Below are 19,170 nucleotides of genomic sequence, written 5' to 3'. Positions count from 1 at the left end.
ATCCTCATACATTATCCACTCAGGTATAATGGAAAAAGCAGAGAATGTATCAACCGGTGGAGGTTGCTGAGGGGAGAACGGCTCATAATAATGGCTGGAACGGAGCAAATAGAACGTCATCAAAGACCTGGAAACCATGTGTTTGATATATTTGATACCATTCCACTGAATCCGCTCCAGCCTTTACCACAAGCCCCAACCTCCTGTGGTATCAACAATAAACAATATACAGTTGCTTCTATATGAATTCAAACCTGTATTCTGAATCTATAACCACAGTGTCAGTCTCTCAAGGACTTTAGCTAAAGAATAACCATACAAGGTGTCCACCTAGAGGATCATGTAAAAGTTGCAGGCTCACTGGGGATAGAGGGAGGAGCAGGACACTACAGCGTCCCTAAATGACAATCTTCCCCTTCATCCTCTCTACTTCATGACATTCATATCTATATCTCTCTGTGTCTCTCAGACTGTATCTAAGCTCACATTCACATTTGTCTTTTGCTAGCACTGATTTAGTTGACAGCTGCTTTTTTTGTGTGAAGATTTTACTTGCAATTACTGTGATATGTGGTTGCCTTAAATGTACATTTACATGTTATTCTTATCCAGAGTGACTTACACTTCGTGCGGTCGGGGTTAGCAGGGGTGCGAGGGGGGTGCTTTCTTACCTACCTTAGTAGGGAGTTGTGTTTTATTTGTTAAGCACTTGAAATGCATCCTCCGTAACAAATGTGCTATATAAATTAAGTTTGATTTGATTAGAATAGAATAAAATAGGGCATTCATCCACACATATTATCAATGCTTACAGACCATTTTGAGCTGCAAAGTGGGACAGCTAGCATTTACACTGGGATGGTTTCTTTTTATTTGTAGCTTAGATATCCATTTTGTGTCTTCATGAGTTAACTTATAATATGTATGTAAATAGATAGTATTGCTACATCAGTGAATGAGTTGTTTCATTGTATTGCTGTTGCTCCACATTTCATCATGGTGATGGTCATGCGATCTTCGAACGTTTCACCACATTCTCTTCACTACATTCAGTTGTCGCAATAGCGCTATCACTCAGCGACTCCACAGTGAAGCACGTTGACACTGTCTGTCTGTAAACAATGTCCTTCTTCATGACATGGAGATCTGCACTAAAACCTTTTAGAATGACCACGCAGGAAATTATTTGCCTGTTTTAGTCGCGTAGTTACCGTAAGTGTAACGAGAAACAGTATTGCACAGTTCAACTGTGTGAAATACAGATAAATTTCTCTCTCTCTCTCTCTCTCTCTCTCTCTCTCTCTCTCTCTGTCTCTCTCTCTGTCTGTCGGTCTCTCTCTCTCTCTCTCTCTCTCTCTCTGTCTTGCTCTCTCTCTGTCTCTCTCTCTCTCTCTGTCTCTCTCTCTCTCTCTCTCTCTCTCTCTCTCTCTATGTCGTTCATTTGATATTTCAGAGAGTATAAATGTGACTATGAGTCTGCCTGAGACAGTCTGTGCATGCAGGCTGTAAACACTTCTTTTTCATCATCTTCCTGCATTGTCCTTCCCTTGTCCACATTGACATGTCTTTAATCAACATTCTCAACCTTTAGCTACCCTCTCTATTCCATTACACTCATACCTCTCTTTCTCTGTGTGCTAAACCCATATCTAAACTAACACTCACATTTGTCTTTTAATAGCACGGATTTTGCTAACAGCTACTTTTTTTGTGGAAGGTTTCACTTGCAATGACTGTAGTATATGTTTGTCTCACCTGCCTTAGTACAAGTCGTGCTAGATTAGTGTCTGCTAAATGACCAAAATGTAATGTAAATGTATGCTTGTGCCTGTGACCCTCAGGCTTAGTGAAATGCAGGCACAAGTATAAATTTACATTACATATTGACTAGATAGTATACAGCTTATGTCAGAATTTACTTTTCATTACTGATTTTTAGTAGAACTGATGCAGCAGGTTAACATAATGAACGTAGCAGTTTAGGAGAGGTAGGTTTAGGCTTATGTGAAATGTTAGCTAAAATGCTAAACATTTTACATAAGCTGTTTCATGTCCAGCCATGACCAGGCACAAGGGGTGGCGACCATGTTGTTTCTGTGCCTGCCAGGTGTAGCTTACCTCTCCCACTCGAATAACATTGGGAGGGGCCTGGGCTGCTGGCTGGCTCCTCTTATTTCCCTGGCAAATGTTGTCACCACCAGTTCAGTTCCCCTCCTTCCCACCTCCCTCCCTTACTGTCACAGTCTCAAGCCAGAGCGGACAACTCCTCAGAGGATAATGGAGGCTCCTGGAAGAAGAACCTTTGTTGCTCTGTGTTTCTACACTGCACTACTTACTCTCTCAGGTAAGAGGAAGAAGAAATATAAATGTTAATTGAATGTCATTTCAGGAGAAATTCATTAAATGTTTTGCGAGTGTAACCAAAAGCGTTGCAATATGGTCCCACATCAACATCAACATTGCCAATTATCTTTCAATAGTTGGATCATCATCGAGCCATTGGACTGTATTTGATTTGATCAGTTATTACGCGCATAATAGAATGGTACTTCTTTAATCATAGTGTATAGGACAGAGATACCCCTATGCATGTGTGTTAATGCAAAGTGTTGATGTCCGTGTTGGTCCACGATGATTCTATGGTGGTTGATTAAGTTGTTACTGCGTAGGTATGTTAGATTGCAGTAGCTACCGATATTTATTATCTGATTGCATGTGTTCATATGCGTTTTTTGGTTTGACTTTTATGGTCGTAATGAGGGGGATTTTAGCATTTCTGTAGTAAGTAGAAGAGGCAGGAAGGACACCCTGGAAAGAGTTCATCAACCAGGCCTCTGCTGACTCAGCTTGGAGTCTGTCTAATCAGGGACTGACTGGGAACAGAAATCGACCCTGGCTTTTCTATCAAACTGGAACCATTAGGGACGGACTGGGAACAGAAATCGACCTTGGCTATTCTATCAAACTGGCCCATCAAGGACGGACTGGGAACAGAAATTGACCCTGGCTTTTCTATCAAACTGGCCCATTTCTTTCCTCAAGTCCTCCACACTGGCACATTTTTTAGATGGTTCAGTCCATCTGGCATTTGCCAGAATTTCCCTATGGCCAGTCCGTCCCTGCTGATGATAACAGATATCCAACCAATGTCACATGACCAGATAAGCCCACCTCCTGATGCCCTAAATAGAACTCACTTCAGAGACTGTGTTAATGTGATTAGGGGCAGCAGGTAGCCTAGTGGTTAGAGTGTTGGGCCAGTAGCCGAAAGGTTGCTAGATCGAATCCCTGAGCTGACAAGGTAAAAATCTGTTGTTCTGCCCCTGAACAAGGCCGTTGACCCACTGTTCCTAGGCTGTCATTGTAAATAAGAATTTATTCTTAACTGGCCTGCCTAGTTAAATAAATAAATAAACTTCACTTGAAAGGTCTTGTTTCTGTAATGAAGGAAGAGGGGGACACTTGATGGTGGTGTACCAGCAGCATTCAGCTGGCCAATGGTTTGGGATCCAACCAGAGGTGTCAATGGGCAGAGTGTGTGTGTGCCAGTGAATACATCCCCTCACCTCCTCACAATCCATCGTCTCCACTGTCTCTTATCCAGGGGTGAAAGTAGAGGTCTTACTGGTACGGGACACCCAAGCGTGCACACACATTTTGTTTTTATAGCCTAGGTGTAACCTAATCATAGAATTACATATTGTATCCCTATTCATTTCATATGATCTCTGTGGGCCTAGTAGACTAGGCCTAGAAAGGTTTGGTCAAACACCTATAACATGTACTGCCTTTTAATGTGGCATATACACAACCAGTGTTTTATTCTGATTGTCTAACAATCACTTCAATCACTTCATTAAAGCTAGGCTACGGGTGCACGTTCGTCCACCCAACAAATTATTCCAGCATCCAAACAGTGCACTGTGCACCCTCAATTTGATGAATGGAAAGACACATCTGTTACAAAACACCTTAATGTGTAGGCTTTACTCCTGTAGCCTGAATTTATGCTTCCACTGCTTTTCGTGTGCGTCTCCGTCTCGGTCTCGGCCACTCATCTCCGCCTTGGCAAAACGTAAGTGTTCTGATCAAACCACAAAGCAATTTGGAGCGTATGCCAACCGGTTTCAAGTCAATTTGCAAATGTTTCATGCACCTGACATGCGGTAATGTTAAATGATGGTGTAATAGCATATAGTTTTCTAGGCATTTTGTGTTCATTATTGTGATAGGCACACATTTTACCATTACGGCGTATACCCCACTATTTATATTGCCGGGATGCCGTAACGGACTGTACTGGCTTACTTCCACCCCTGCTCTTATCACCCCAACAATCCCGGGCTTGGTTAGAGAAAACAGTGGCAGCAGTGGGTTCAGCACACTTTTGTCCTGCTTATTCAACCAGACTGGTCTCATCGACTAGACGTAACATACTGTAGTAAACATACATCTGGGACACTCAAATCAGTATATGTTACGTTAGGTATGGTTGAAAAAGAAAAGGAGAGCCGCTCACTCTAGGAGCTCAGATGCAATAATTTTATAGCCAACATTTTGTATAATGACAAACACTGTGTCACTAGTTTATATAGTTTGAAAGGACACACACAGGTGTCTGTAATCATGGCTGGCTGTGGCTTGATTTCATTGGTTGATTTACAGATATACAGAACATATAAACAATCATGAATGGTAAACATCTGATCATAAATACAATTTGGCTACATTGGCCTACCAACATTATTTACAATGGATAGCAAAAACACAATAATCACAAGAATGGCTTCAGATCAAAGTCTACGTTGAGACCGAAGGGCACAAGGGTCTTTAAATTAAAGATCCAGGCTGCCTCTCGCGTTAACAATACATTGTTGAGGTCACTCCCTTTCCTAGGGAAGGTGAAGTGTTCGATGCTGATATAGCGAAGGGACAGAAGAGAGTGGTTTGTTTCCAAAAGAGGGCCGCAACTGGGTAAGTCGAGTTTTTGCACCTAATGGTACTACAATGTTCAGAGATTCTTACTTTTAGTTCGTGCTTCATTTTGCCCACATAAGTTTTACCACAAGGACAAGTTATAAGATAAATAACTGCCTTAGTGGAGCACGTGATAACACCTTTGATTGGGATCAGTTTCCTTGTTTGGGGGGGTTTGAAGGACCTACATTTGTAAGTGCCATTGCATCGAGAACAGCCATTGCACTTGTATTTTTGATCTGGTAGAGGCACAAGGAGACATTGTGCAGGGTATTTTGTTGTGGTATATCAGAGTTAATCTGGTGGTAAACCAAATAATCTCTGAGATTTCTGCCCCGCAAGAATATGACTTTAGCATTTTAGCTAATTAGCTACTTTTGAGCTACTTTGCAACTACTTAGCATGTTAGCTAACCCTTCCCCTAACACTAACCCTAACCTCAACTCTTTAACCTAACTCCAAATCTTAACCCTAACCTTAACCCTTTAACCTAACTCTTAACCTCAATCCCTAACCCCCAGAGCTAACGTTAGCCACCTAGCCACCCAGCTAACGTTAGTTACAAGTTGGAAATCCCCCCCAAAATTTGGTACAATATTTTTTTTACAATACAAAACATACACATACAAACGACAGCATACAGAAGCACACAAACATCAACGACATCACACCTGCCCAGACCCACCTGCTCACACCCCCATCTCCAGCGCCCGCACCACTCTCCACCACATGGCATCAAACGGCACCATTTTGTTTCTCTTCGTCGCCCACACACTTTCAACATTTAGACAGTAAGGCATTTGACCTTTCCATTGTGTCAGTGATGGAGGATTGGTTAATTTACAGTTTTTAAGTATATGTTTTTTCAAGATTCTTGAAATTCATAACATATTTGGGCTCCCGAGTGGCACTGCATCTCCGTGCAAGAGGCGTCACTACAGTCCCTGGTTTGAATCCAGGCTGTATCACATCTGGCCATGATTGGGAGTCCCATAGGGAGGCGTACAATTGCCCCTGCATCGTCCGGGGTAGGCCATCATTGTAAATAAGAATTTGTTCTTAACTGACTTGCCTAGTTAAAGAGTTTAGCAAATTGTTAACATATTGTACAAATTGTAATTCGTAACATACAGTATCATACGAATTCTAATTCGTAACATATCATACGAAATGGATGATGGACATCCACAAATTAATACTTAACATACGAAACGTAACAATTCATTCCAAATGAAGTGTCTCGGATTTGCATACAGAACAATACAAAAAGCTCAGAGACCAGGTTGATTCCACACACACACACACACACACACACACACACACACACACACACACACACACACACACACACACACACACACACACACACACACACACACACACACACACACACACACACACACACACACACACACACACACACACACACGGGTGTATCTACACTCCCAGTGATGGCCAAACTGCTACCCGTGGCCAGCAGGCCACTCAGAGTGTGACATGGATGGGGGAAGGCTGTTTCTACTATTAAAGTTTAGGACATAACACCAGGCACAGAGTTAATCTATTGTGATGAACAACAGGGGGGTCCAGCAGGGCCTGGACGTCCACTGGGAGAACTGGACGGACTGGGGAGGATGGAGGGAGAGGGAGGGAGGGGGAGAGAAGGGATGGAGGTGAGGGGAGGAACAGTGGAAGGAGGGAGGGAGAGAGAGGTGAGGGAAGAGAGACGGGGGTGAGGGGCAAGAAAGAGGGAGGGAGAGAAAGAGACAGAAAGGAGGGGAGGGGGAATAGAAGGTTGGGCATAAAAACAGAAAGGGAGAGAAAGTGATAGGGGAGCGGGGAGATACAGGGAGAGGGAGGTGGAGAAAGAGAAGGAAAGGGGCTGTGTATTTACCTATATGTAACCGATGTGAAATGGCTAGTTAGTTAGCGGTGGTGCGCGCTAATAGCGTTTCAATCGGGTGACATCACTCGCTTTGAGACCTGAAGTAGTTATTCCCCTTGCTCTGCAAGGGCCGTGGCTTTTGTGGCGCGATGGGTAACGATGCTTCGTGGGTGTCAGTTGTTGATGTGTGCAGAGGGTCTCTGGTTCAAGCCCAGGTTGGGGCGAGGAGAGGGACGGAAGCTATACTGTTACATATATACCGCCTAGCTATCTGCCTGCTGCTGCTTAATCTGAGCTGGCAACAACACACTTATGACATCACCCAGTCCCTTCCTAATCGTAGAAACCCAACCCTGCCATTGGCAAAATAGCTGCAAAACTTTTTGTTTGTTATTTTGAGAAATAAAGACAATGTGGAAGACACCAAACCTAATGACAATAAATGTCAGTTCATTAACAGAGTCCATTTTCTATTGGATGTCGTAACTCAAAGGTGATTGTTTTTCTGTCAGTTATCAGTGTGGGAACTGCTTGCTACCGTAACGTAAACAGAGCAAAGTAAGTGTACAATATTCAACGGCTACATCATACAGCTTAAAGATGTTTGCTTTAATACCAGTTAGTAGTAACAAGACACAAGGCTTGTCATTGGCTCTAAGAATTGGGTTAATATTTGCTTACCTCAGTTTCAGGACAGAGTTCTGGATAAAGTAAATAAAATAGCATGCCACAGATGTGTCAATCATGTAAACGTATCTCAGTCTAACTTATTCTTTCTGCTATGAAGCGCAGCATGAAGAGACGTAGACTGCCATCTTTACTTTTCATGTTAATTAAAAGATCAGGGCTCTTATTCATAAAGCATCTGGGAGCAGGGGTGCTGATCTAGGGTCCACCTGTCCATATAATCTTATTCATTATGACCAAAAAGGCAAAACTGATCCTAGATCACCACTCTTACTCTGAGATGCTTTATGAGGGCCCATACCAGCACCTTCGTGTGTGACATGTTTACACAACCCCCCCCCCCCACACACAAACACACAAACACAAAAAAACATATACGACTATGTACATCTAATGAGAAACATTGCAGGCTCTAAGGTAGAAAACACAATGGCCCAACACATGAAGAGGTACACAAACTGGAATCTTTGCATTTGTTATTAGTGTGATAGAGTCCACCCTCTGAGACTAATTTGTTCATCTCTTTCTCTCTATATAGCTCACTCTCTCGCTCCTTCCCTCCTCTATAACTCTCTCTCACCCCTTCCTTCCTTCCCTCCTCTATAACACTCTCTCTCACCCCTTCCTTCCTTCCCTCGTCTATAATACTCTCTCTCACCCCTTCCTTCCTTCCCTCCTCTATAATACTCTCTCACACCCCTTCCTTCCCTCCTCTATAATACTCTCTCGCTCCTTCCCTCCTCTATAATACTCTCTCTCACCCCTTCCTTCCCTCCTCTATAATACTCTCTCTCACCCCTTCCTTCCCTCCTCTATAATACTCTCTCTCACCCCTTTCTTCCTTCCCTCCTCTATAATACTCTCTCTCACCCTTCCTTCCCTCCTCTATAATACTCTCTCACACCCCTTCCTTCCCTCCTCTATAATACTCTCTCGCTCCTTCCCTCCTCTATAATACTCTCTCTCACCCCTTCCTTCCTTCCCTCCTCTATAATACTCTCTCTCACCCCTTCCTTCCTTCCCTCCTCTATAATACTCTCTCCCATCCCTTCCTTCCTTCCCTCCTCTATAATACTCTCTCTCACCCCTTCCTTCCCTCCTCTATAATACTCTCTCGCTCCTTCCCTCCTCTATAATACTCTCTCTCACCCCTTCCTTCCCTCCTCTATAATACTCTCTCTCACCCCTTCCTTCCCTCCTCTATAATACTCTCTCTCACCCCTTCCTTCCCTCCCTCCTCAGAAGTAAACTCAGAGTTCGTCCAAGTTCCGTCCGTGCTCAATGGCGTCAAAGGGAAGTCCCTCCTCCTCTCCGTGGAGACTCACTTTCAAAATGAGGATGTTGAGATCCAGGGCAGCTGGTACCAAACCCGGCCGGGGGCCCCCAAAACCCTCCTGGTGACCTTCCACAACCATTCAGCCATCATGGTGGCCTCCATGAGACACAGGAACCGCTTCTTTTTCCAGCCCCCCAACGCCTCTCTCCTGATCCCCAGGCTGGACGACGCGGCGGAGGGGGATTATCACCTGGACCTGGACATCCACTTCCCCCAGAGACAGGAGCTCGTCAGGGTCGAGAGGACCATCCATGTCACCGTAGATGGTGAGTCGGTGGTGGACACCAGGGGATCTTATGTCAATCTCTATTTTTACGTCATTGATTGACGAGCTATACATCTTATATATGTTGTGTACATAGGCAGATCATTGTGGAATGTTGTATGTATGGAACATTTCGGCCTGGCTGCATCAATCCAATTGCCATGTACTTCGAAAGACTTACAGACCTTTCCCGTAAATTGTTTAACGGACTGCTTAACAATACTGTTCCTTTCATCATCAGTATTCTCACTGTTCTATCTCTGCTTCTCCAGTACCTGTGTCCACTCCTGTTATCCAGAAGACCCCATCTTCTACAGTCGTTGAGGACAAGGAAAACGTGACGTGGACCTGCTGGGTGGAGAACGGGACCAGGGTCCAGTACCAGTGGCTGAGGAACAACATGCCCCTAGATGCTAGTGATTGCCATCAGTTCTCCCAGGATAACTCTACTCTGGTGATAAGCCCTGTGAGGAAGAAGGACATTGGACAGTACCGCTGCCTGGCCAGGAACCACATCAGCCAGAGACAGAGCCACACCCTGGACCTTAATGTATTCTGTAAGTACTGTAGGTCTGCCTAAAACAGCTACCCATGTTGGTCTGTCTAAAACAGCACACCCCTGTAGGTCTGTCTAAAACAGCACACCCATGTTGGTCTGTTTAAAACAGCACACCCCTGTTGGTCTGTCTAAAACAGCACACCCCTGTTGGTCTGTCTAAAACAGCACACCCCTGTTGGTCTGTCTAAAACAGCACACCCCTGTTGGTCTGTCTAAAACAGCACACCCCTGTTGGTCTGTCTAAAACAGCACACCCCTGTTGGTCTGTCTTAAACAGCACACCCCTGTTGGTCTGTCTAAAACAGCTACCCATGTTGGTCTGTCTTAAACAGCACACCCCTGTTGGTCTGTCTAAAACAGCTACCCCTGTAGGTCTGCCTAAAACAGCACACCCCTGTTGGTCTGTCTTAAACAGCACACCCCTGTTGGTCTGTCTAAAACAGCACACCCCTGTTGGTCTGTCTAAAACAGCACACCCCTGTTGGTCTGTCTAAAACAGCACACCCCTGTTGGTCTGTCTAAAACAGCACACCCCTGTTGGTCTGTCTAAAACAGCACACCCATGTTGGTCTGTTTAAAACAGCACACCCCTGTTGGTCTGTCTAAAACAGCACACCCCTGTTGGTCTGTCTAAAACAGCACACCCCTGTTGGTCTGTCTTAAACAGCACACCCCTGTTGGTCTGTCTAAAACAGCTACCCATGTTGGTCTGTCTTAAACAGCACACCCCTGTTGGTCTGTCTAAAACAGCACACCCATGTTGGTCTGTCTTAAACAGCACACCCCTGTTGGTCTGTCTAAAACAGCTACCCCTGTAGGTCTGCCTAAAACAGCACACCCCTGTAGGTCTGCCTAAAACAGCACACCCATGTTGGTCTGCCTAAAACAGCACACCCCTGTTGGTCTGTCTAAAACAGCACACCCATGTTGGTCTGTCTTAAACAGCACACCCCTGTTGGTCTGTCTAAAACAGCTACCCCTGTAGGTCTGCCTAAAACAGCACACCCATGTTGGTCTGTCTAAAACAGCACACCCCTGTTGGTCTGTCTAAAACAGCACACCCATGTTGGTCTGTCTAAAACAGCACACCCCTGTTGGTCTGTCTAAAACAGCACACCCCTGTTGGTCTGTCTAAAACAGCACACCCCTGTTGGTCTGTCTAAAACAGCACACCCCTGTTGGTCTGTCTAAAACAGCACACCCCTGTTGGTCTGTCTAAAACAGCACACCCCTGTTGGTCTGTCTAAAACAGCACACCCCTGTTGGTCTGTCTAAAACAGCACACCCCTGTTGTTCTGTCTTAAACAGCACACCCCTGTTGGTCTGTCTAAAACAGCACACCCCTGTTGGTTGGGGAAGGAAATGAATGGCAACTTCTCATACTGTATTTTCCCCATTTTAAAGAAGTACAAAGACTTTACATCCTCCTGGCCTTCTATGAGTAATCTTAGTATGTAAATCCAGACCACCCCTGGGCACACACTGTGCAGATATGGAATTTGCATGTCTGACAGATGTCCAGTGTTCTGTGGCGATACTATCGTGATGCTGTTGGGTTAATGAAACCAGGCTGGTCCTGGCGGGTTTGGAGATTGTTGAAGATTGTTGACATATAATATGTTTGGACATTAGCCCGTCCTACAGTTGAAAATGTTATATTCCAACAAGACAACAAATGTTGCAGTAGGTCAATGCAGTTCAATTATGATAAATGCAGTTCGTAATGGTTGTATTTGTAGATGCAGTCAGAGGAAAGGGATTCATTAGATGGGACCTCTTTGCCTTAACATCTAATTTAACACCCATGTAGCTGTAATATCACATTACATGACTACCTTCTACATTATTCCTCACACAGGTAGAGTTAATTATACTATTGTATATTTTTATCAGCAGTTATATAAATGATCATGTTACGCTGATGGCTGATGGCTGCTGACAACACACTTCAAGTTGGGATTGCAGAGACAGGCAGAAACTGAGAGAAGATAATTACAGATAATATACAGATGTTATTTTGTTGATACATGGTTATTCTTCATCTTACTAAGGAGGACCCCAATGATCCCTAGGCCCGACTTTGAGAAGCACTTCCCTAAGCCATTTCAGTATCACATCGCCATTGTCATTTTTGAGGATATGAGGTTTCATTATAGGCCCCCGTCTGATACGTCCAGTTTGGTTTCATATCAACAAGCTAATGTAATGACCACAGTGACTAGTAGCATATCCTAGCAACTGAGGCACACAGCTCTAATGTCAGCTTTGTTTTCAATATACGACGGCCATTTCACAAAACGCCTTCGCTAGAACCTGAATGTTTGAGCGGCCATATGGCGTTGCTTCAGGCTGACACTCTGATGACAAAAATAAATCAAAATACAGTAATTGCCACCTGTTCGGCTAAAGTACGCGAGAAGACCTGGACTACCACTAGTCCCTGTAGCAGTGAAACTACTCTATGTCTTGTAACCTGATTTGTAGTGGCGTAAAGCTTAATAAAGAGCAGTGTGTGGGCTTCTTCTTTTTTCTCATGTTATTCAACTGTTACCACGCACCTGAAACAAAGATAGCTCAGATGTGCGAGTGCCTTTTGAATTTTAGTGGAGAAGAGCCAAAAGCAGCCTTACAATAGGACGACATGTTTACTCAGTTAATGAGATTCTGAATTATTGATGATCTTAGCTGCCAAAGGATCCTAGTTTACCACAGTCCCAATAGAGTTTGAAGTTGATCATAGTGTTTGTGACAATATGAACCCCTCTGATATCTTCCAGATGGTCCTTACAACCTGGCTGTAAAGTCTGACCATGGCCTGAGGACCGGGGAGGTCTTCACAGTGAACCCTGGTGAGCTGGTGTTCTTCGACTGTCAGGCCGACTCCAACCCTCCCAACAGCTGTATGTGGATCTCTAAGACCAACAACGCCACTGAGGTCATCACTGTGGGACTGCGCCTGGAGGTCACCTCATACAAGCTGGCCCAGGCCGAGGAGTTCCTGTGCAGGGCCTTCAACAATGTGACCCAGAAGCAGGACGAGACCCAGTTCACCTTGGTGGTGGCCAGCCTGGGGGCAGGTGGGTAGAGCTGGGCTGGGCTGCTATCCTGGGGTGCTGGAGGGAATGAAGGAGGGACTGGGAACACACACACACACACACCCACACACACACACACACACACACACACACACACACACACACACACACACACACACACACACACACACACACACACACACACACACACACACACACACACACACACACACACACACACACACACACACACACACACACACATACGCCTGGGGTGCTGACGTAGCGTAGGTGGGACTGGGAATCAGGTCTCGGTACCCACTGCGCACCTTATCATGCCATAAAGTACCAAGGTGAAGACGACGAAGAGGAGAAGATGAGGCGTACTGTCAGAGGGCCAAATGTTACTGACATTTGAAACCTAAATGGTGTATATACAATAACCTTTTCTAAATGTGAGCAGTAGCCTTGCTTAAAGATAGTCCAAAGTCTGTTCTAAAATACCTTTAGAACAGAACCAGGTAATTCACCTACACACGGTGAATCATAAATATTGTATTTCTTCTCAGTTGCTATGTGCCTGGCCTGTGTAAAAGTCCACTGGCTCCATAGGAGAGTAAACCGAGAAAAATAACAGCTGGTCTCATTGTTGACCATGTTTTACTGCATGTGTGAAGTTTCAATGTGTAGGTGGTTTCAGTCTCCAAATGGGCAAACATATACACAATCTTGGCTACTGTATAGCAAGTGACATTGTTGAAAATAGAATCTATTGAGAAGTATCTAAAAATGTTATGAACAAACTAAACGTACGAACTGTTCACCAGGTCTGAGTTGACAAGTTGACTCTTAGCTTGGACTTGGGCCGGTTTCTCAGTCACAGATTAAGCCTAGTCCATGACTAAAAAGCATTTAGAAATTCTCTATTAAAATACAGTAGCTAGCTTTTTAGTCCAGGACTAGGCTTAATCTGTGTAAAGTTTTGAAATGTTATCCTGAATGTAGAGTTGTTCTCTTTTATTTGTAGGAAAGGAGAGATATGTCCAGGAGAGCAACTCATTCTCTCCTCTGGCTGCCATCACTCTGTCCTGTCTGTTCATTACTGGCTGTATGTTACTGGTCTACTTCATAAAGACCTGTCATCATCCCAAGAGAGGTAGATGTTATGGCCCTCTTCATCAGTCTCAGGGTGACAGCAGCAACTGTGACCACAGAACACACACTACTACTGTAGACACTTTATTTTGAAGTTTGTTCACAATACAGTAAATGTAAATCATCTGCAAATGCGATGTCAAACTGAAACAGGATATAGGAGAAAATAACGTCTTCTGACTCTCTATATCATTTGTGTTATTGATGAAGAGCATGACTCTCTATATCATTTGTGTTCGTGATGAAGAGCATGACTCTATCATTTGTGTTATTGATGAAGAGCATGACTCTCTATATCATTTGTGTTATTGATGAAGAGCATGACTCTCTATATCATTTGTGTTCTTGATGAAGAGCATGACTCTATCATTTGTGTTATTGATGAAGAGCATGACTTTGTACCATTTGTGTTATTGATGAAGAGCATGACTCTCTGTACCATTTGTGTTATTGATGAAGAGCATGACTCTCTGTATCATTTGTGTTATTGATGAAGAGCAAAACGTATCATCTTAAGTATCATCTTATCTTGTTTCTTTTACAGTTCTTATGAACATCTATAAGAGGTAAGAACATTACTGATCACGGCTTACACATGAATAAAGACCTCTGTCTAGGTAGCCTACATCCAGTAAATGGGTTTAATTCAAGTTTATTTGCCTCTACCATGCAGACCTTTGACAGAAGCGAAGCACCCACACTGTTCAGGTAAGTTCCCTCTCTCCAGCTGCACTGTTTACTTTATACCCTTACATTCCTGCCTGTTGTTAGGCAGTGTCGTGGACATAGCCTTAGACAAACAATACTCTTCATAAAACCTTCACCAACATAGAACAATTACAGTAATCATACTTGTTTGCCTTGTGCAGGCATATTTGTCCATTAGCTTGGTTGATAATCTCTTCACGTTTCAGTTGGATTCGTCTGTGCTTTAGTGAACTGAGTTCAGTACATTTAAATGTGGAGGGGCAATATTCGGTTTTCCCCAAACCAAAAGTGACACGTACTAAATCAAATAGTCTACTAGGAACAAGAAACAGGAAGTAAGTGGAGAGAGAATAGAACATTGACAGGTGAAGATATAAACTATTAACTACATTGTACTTGCAGGTCATGAGGATGCAACTGAAGACTTTGGCATCTATGAGTTTGTCTCTATACCTGGGAAAATGGAATCTACACAGGTATGTTGTATGTCTTGCAACAATGCAGCTTGGTACAAAAGTCCTAGTTTTCTGTTGGTGCACCTCTTTCATATTGTAGTGACCCTCGCTAATGAGCCCATGTTGCAATCCCCCCCATAGGGGTTAACCCTATTGGAGGAATGCGTAGCATGTTTGTCTTTCACACGTGCAACCCAGGTTCTATTCCCACCCCCTCCGTTTGCTTTAACATGTAGCGTCCCTAAATGTGTTTGTTTTCATTTCCCAGGCATCAAGCAGATCTCTGGCACACCTAGAGTCTGTCCAGGATTTGCATACCACCATCTATGATGTCATTCGGCACATCCCTGAAACTCCCACGCTGGCTAACCAGAGTCTGCTGTTGAAGCAGTGTGAAGCCTAACTATAGACCAGAATATTATTAAAGATACTTTCTGAGTCTCCAAGTGGAACCATATTCTCTGTATAATGCACTATTTTTGACCAAAGCCCTATGGCTACATAGGGAATAGGGTGCCATTTGGGACACAGACCCAGTCTGTGAACATTGTGTATATGAACTCCAGTGAGGTTTTCCTCCTGACAAGTGTACATACCTTCACCAAAGTCCCAATCACTTCTCTGAAATCCAATGGACATTATTCATCAATGGATGATTCCAAAGAACTTTAATGTGTGAATAAGATATACTGTATTGATCTACTGGAATCTAAGATATCTCTGCTAGTGAACTTGTTATCTGATCGAATGACTGTGTTACTAATCCTGTCAGCCATTAATTTACACTACAGAAGCATATGGTACAGTTCCCATGTCTTACTTACTATTTTCAAATATTGTATTTATTTCATTTAAAGTACAAGCGTTTTCTTTGCGATCTCATCAATATATTTTTCTCTTGTGCTATTTCAAGCTCTCTCTGGAAGTGGGCAAGTATATTTGGATGAATTAATTATCACATTGCAAGCGAGATACTGTCTGATGGCTGTGTTGTCAAACATAATTTTTTAGCATGTAAATACATCTATTCTACAGTGCATGCAATTACTTTCTCTTTTTTCAAGAAATGACATTTTGTTTTACTGAATAAGTCCTATTTATTTCCAAGTAAACGGTTGATGGTCCTCTCCTTATGATGTAGCATTTTTTATCTCGACATTGTCAAATACACTCCACCGGAGGTTGAAATGCCAGATGTGCTGTTGCCTGTCTGCAAAGTATCGTACAGTTTCCAGATACAGATATGTGCTTTTTGGATTTTAATAAAGATTTATAACAATTTGATTAGACTCAAAGAGAGCAGCATCTTTCCATAATTAAATATGATGTTTTCTGCCTGCCATAATGTCTTAAATGTATAACTTTAGTGCTCTGAGGTGGGCGTCAGGTAGTTTAACGGTTAGAGAGGCAAGCCAACAACCGGAGGCTGGCCAGTTCAAATCTGAAAATTCTGTCAGGAAGTGTGCTGGCAACCGGAGGGTTGCTGATATCAAATCCTAGATACCGTTAACTGCCGATGTGCCCTTGAGCAAGGCACTTAGCCCCCAACAACAGGTCCCAGTATGGCAGCCCTCTGCACCTCTCCATAACCTGTATGTGTGTCTTTCAGAGGGGTTGGGTTATTTCATTTGATCAGGTCTGATCAGGTCTGGTGTGGTCTGGTCTGGTGTGATCTGGTCTAGACAGGTGTGGTGTGGTGTGGCGTGGTGTGGCGTGGTCTGGTCTGGTTAGAGAGAGGGAGTGACAGAAGGAGGGTTCAGCATGTGACACTGTGCCTTCCATCTGCTCCTGCTGACTCATAGTCTCGAATAGTGTGTGTGTGTGTGTGTGTGTGTGTGTGTGTGTGTGTGTGTGTGTGTGTGTGTGTGTGTGTGTGTGTGTGTGTGTGTGTGTGTGTGTGTGTGTGTGTGTGTGTGTGTGTGTGTGTGGAAGAGAGAGAGATGGAGGGAGAGAGAGTGGTGAGATGGGAGATGGAGAGAGAGAGAGAGAATCTTAATTTAGATTCATGACTCTGGTAAAAGCAGACCAACTGCAAGAACATTTTTAGCTGTGTCAAGTGTGTTAGTTTATCCCCAATAAGTCCTGGAGAGTTTGTTGTAATATTGACCAAATGCATTCAGCATTCAGATTGTATTTTATGATGTCGGCTCCTGTTAGGATGTCCATCTGTCTCTCTGTATGTTTTATGGGAGGATCCACTCAATACAACTGCATGACAAACAGCACTGGTGCCTGGAGGCAGCACCTCTCCTCACCTTCATTTGACAGGGAAATACTGGAGCGTCATTAAGCAGGAGCAGGAACTAGATTAGGTTGTGTTGTTTTAAACCAGGCTTTTACTGGACCAGGTAGGCCTAGTAGTGTTTGGTGCTTGAGATGATGTGTTCTAAGAACCCCTCATTTAACCCCATGATTTTTCAAACATGCCTGTAGCAATTCAATCACTATCCTATATAATTAATGAGTTGTAGGAAGATAGGCTACATGATCAACATGCTGCATTATGTGATAGGCTACTAACACACACACACACACACACACCTATTTATGGCCTTATGACAATTGTCTCTAACCAAAAGACCACATCACTTACAGTAAGTAGCTTACTACTGTCATCTATTGTGTTCAGGTGAGGTTGCAGGAGACACCTTAAGTCAAATTGTATAGTTAACCTTCTGCTTTACAATTTTGGAAAGCCACAGGAATGGCAGTAGCCACAGGAACGGCAGTAGCCGCAGGAATGGAGACACAGTACAGTATGTGGGTTTAATAAATGGAAATGGCCTGATCTTCAATAAAGGGTTTATTACATGCATATTTGTTCTAAACCTGTGGGTTAGCATTTAATAAACAACTTCACACACATTTTTTGGTAGAAAACTGAAATAGAAAATAAACAAATTACTGTTTTTGACAGCATGAGATAACGTCACACTCTGTAGCACCCATTGAACTACACTTCCCACATCTAGCAAGAAATAATAACGTGATAGATAACTAACATGGCCTTTCTCTCGCGGAGAGCAGGAGCTGAATCGTTGCTAGTAAAGCATTATCATCTAAAATGAACCGGTTATCTGTTGGACAAAACGTTATTTTACGATGGAGAAGATAAAGTCACTTATGGCCCGGCAGGTAAGTGAACAAAGTCCCCGAAGCCTGTCAAACGCCTTGCACTGACACAGCCGTAGCATGCTAGCCATGTAACGTTAGCTAGCTTGCACTGACACAGCCGTAGCATGCTAGCCATGTAACGTTAGCTAGCTTGCACTGACACAGCCGTAGCATGCTAGCCATGTAACGTTAGCTAGGTTGCACTGACACAGCCGTAGCATGCTAGCCATGTAACGTTAGCTAGCTTGCACTGACACAGCCGTAGCATGCTAGCCATGTAACGTTAGCTAGGTTGCACTGACACAGCCGTAGCATGCTAGCCATGTAACGTTAGCTAGCTTGCACTGACACAGCCGTAGCATGCTAGCCATGTAACGTTAGCTAGCTTGTACTGCAGTTGACGTCTGATCCGATAACAATATACTTGGTAAAGATGATCTTGGTCTATTTAAACCACAGAACAAGATCCCAGTTAAGATATAGATTGCTGTCTCATTGAAGGAGGAAGCATGTTTTTTTTGTAAACATTTTTATTTATTTAACAGTAACATGCAAAACATAAACATAACAGCCAGAGGGATTCCACAAAGAAATAAGAGGAGAAAAAAACACAAATCCACATTATATCAATTCAAATACAGACATGTAGCGAATACATTTTTTAACATTTTGTTTTGTGTACGTTTTAATGATTCTAAATAGTTTTCCAAATCAGATTAAAAAAATAAGAAAAGGGCCTTTTTCTTCATAAATGTTGATTTGTGTATGAAACATTTTCCTAATAAAATAAAGACATTTATGACATACTCACGTTCAATTGTGGATTCAGTGTAGAAAAAAAAACATGTCAAAATTAGAAATGTCAATGGTTGTATGCAATTTTAGGCCAAGATATAGTTTTACATCAGTCCAGAACACTTCACTATATAAACACTGACAGAATAAGTGTTCAATAGATTCAGTTTCTAGTTCACAAAAACTGCATTCACTGGTA

The 19,170-nt window shown here is 43.2% G+C and overlaps 2 protein-coding genes across 5 annotated transcripts in view; both read left to right on the top strand.

The window, feature by feature from the left end:
• Nucleotides 1–2,171: 2,171 nt before the first annotated feature.
• On the top strand, nucleotides 2,172–16,346 carry LOC106588945 (HEPACAM family member 2). 3 transcript variants are annotated; one of them, XM_014178520.2, is made up of 9 exons: nucleotides 2,172–2,344; nucleotides 8,792–9,151; nucleotides 9,423–9,707; nucleotides 12,487–12,786; nucleotides 13,772–13,900; nucleotides 14,444–14,465; nucleotides 14,573–14,607; nucleotides 15,010–15,083; nucleotides 15,331–16,346. In XM_014178520.2, the coding sequence occupies exons 1-9, from the start codon at nucleotides 2,278–2,280 to the stop codon at nucleotides 15,463–15,465; spliced, it is 1,407 nt and encodes a 468-aa protein (XP_014033995.1). In that variant the 5' UTR covers nucleotides 2,172–2,277; the 3' UTR covers nucleotides 15,466–16,346. The 3 variants fall into 3 exon arrangements, with proteins under 3 accessions (XP_014033995.1, XP_014033997.1, XP_014033996.1); XM_014178521.2 differs by having other exon boundaries at nucleotides 2,190–2,344; nucleotides 8,795–9,151; XM_014178522.2 differs by lacking the exon at nucleotides 13,772–13,900.
• A 1,668-nt stretch (nucleotides 16,347–18,014) lies between these two features.
• Nucleotides 18,015–19,170, top strand: part of LOC106588944 (syndetin) — a 162,624-nt gene continuing 161,468 nt past the window's right edge. For both annotated transcript variants that reach the window (XM_014178519.2, XM_014178518.2), the window contains exon 1: nucleotides 18,015–18,197. In XM_014178519.2, the coding sequence (XP_014033994.1) occupies nucleotides 18,165–18,197 (33 nt within the window). In that variant the 5' untranslated portion in view covers nucleotides 18,015–18,164. The remainder of the gene's footprint in view (nucleotides 18,198–19,170) is intronic.

Source organism: Salmo salar, chromosome ssa27, assembly GCF_905237065.1.
Source record: "Salmo salar chromosome ssa27, Ssal_v3.1, whole genome shotgun sequence".
In the NCBI taxonomy this organism is placed as follows: Eukaryota; Metazoa; Chordata; class Actinopteri; order Salmoniformes; family Salmonidae; genus Salmo; species Salmo salar.
This window is presented reverse-complemented; position numbering and strand designations above follow the sequence as displayed.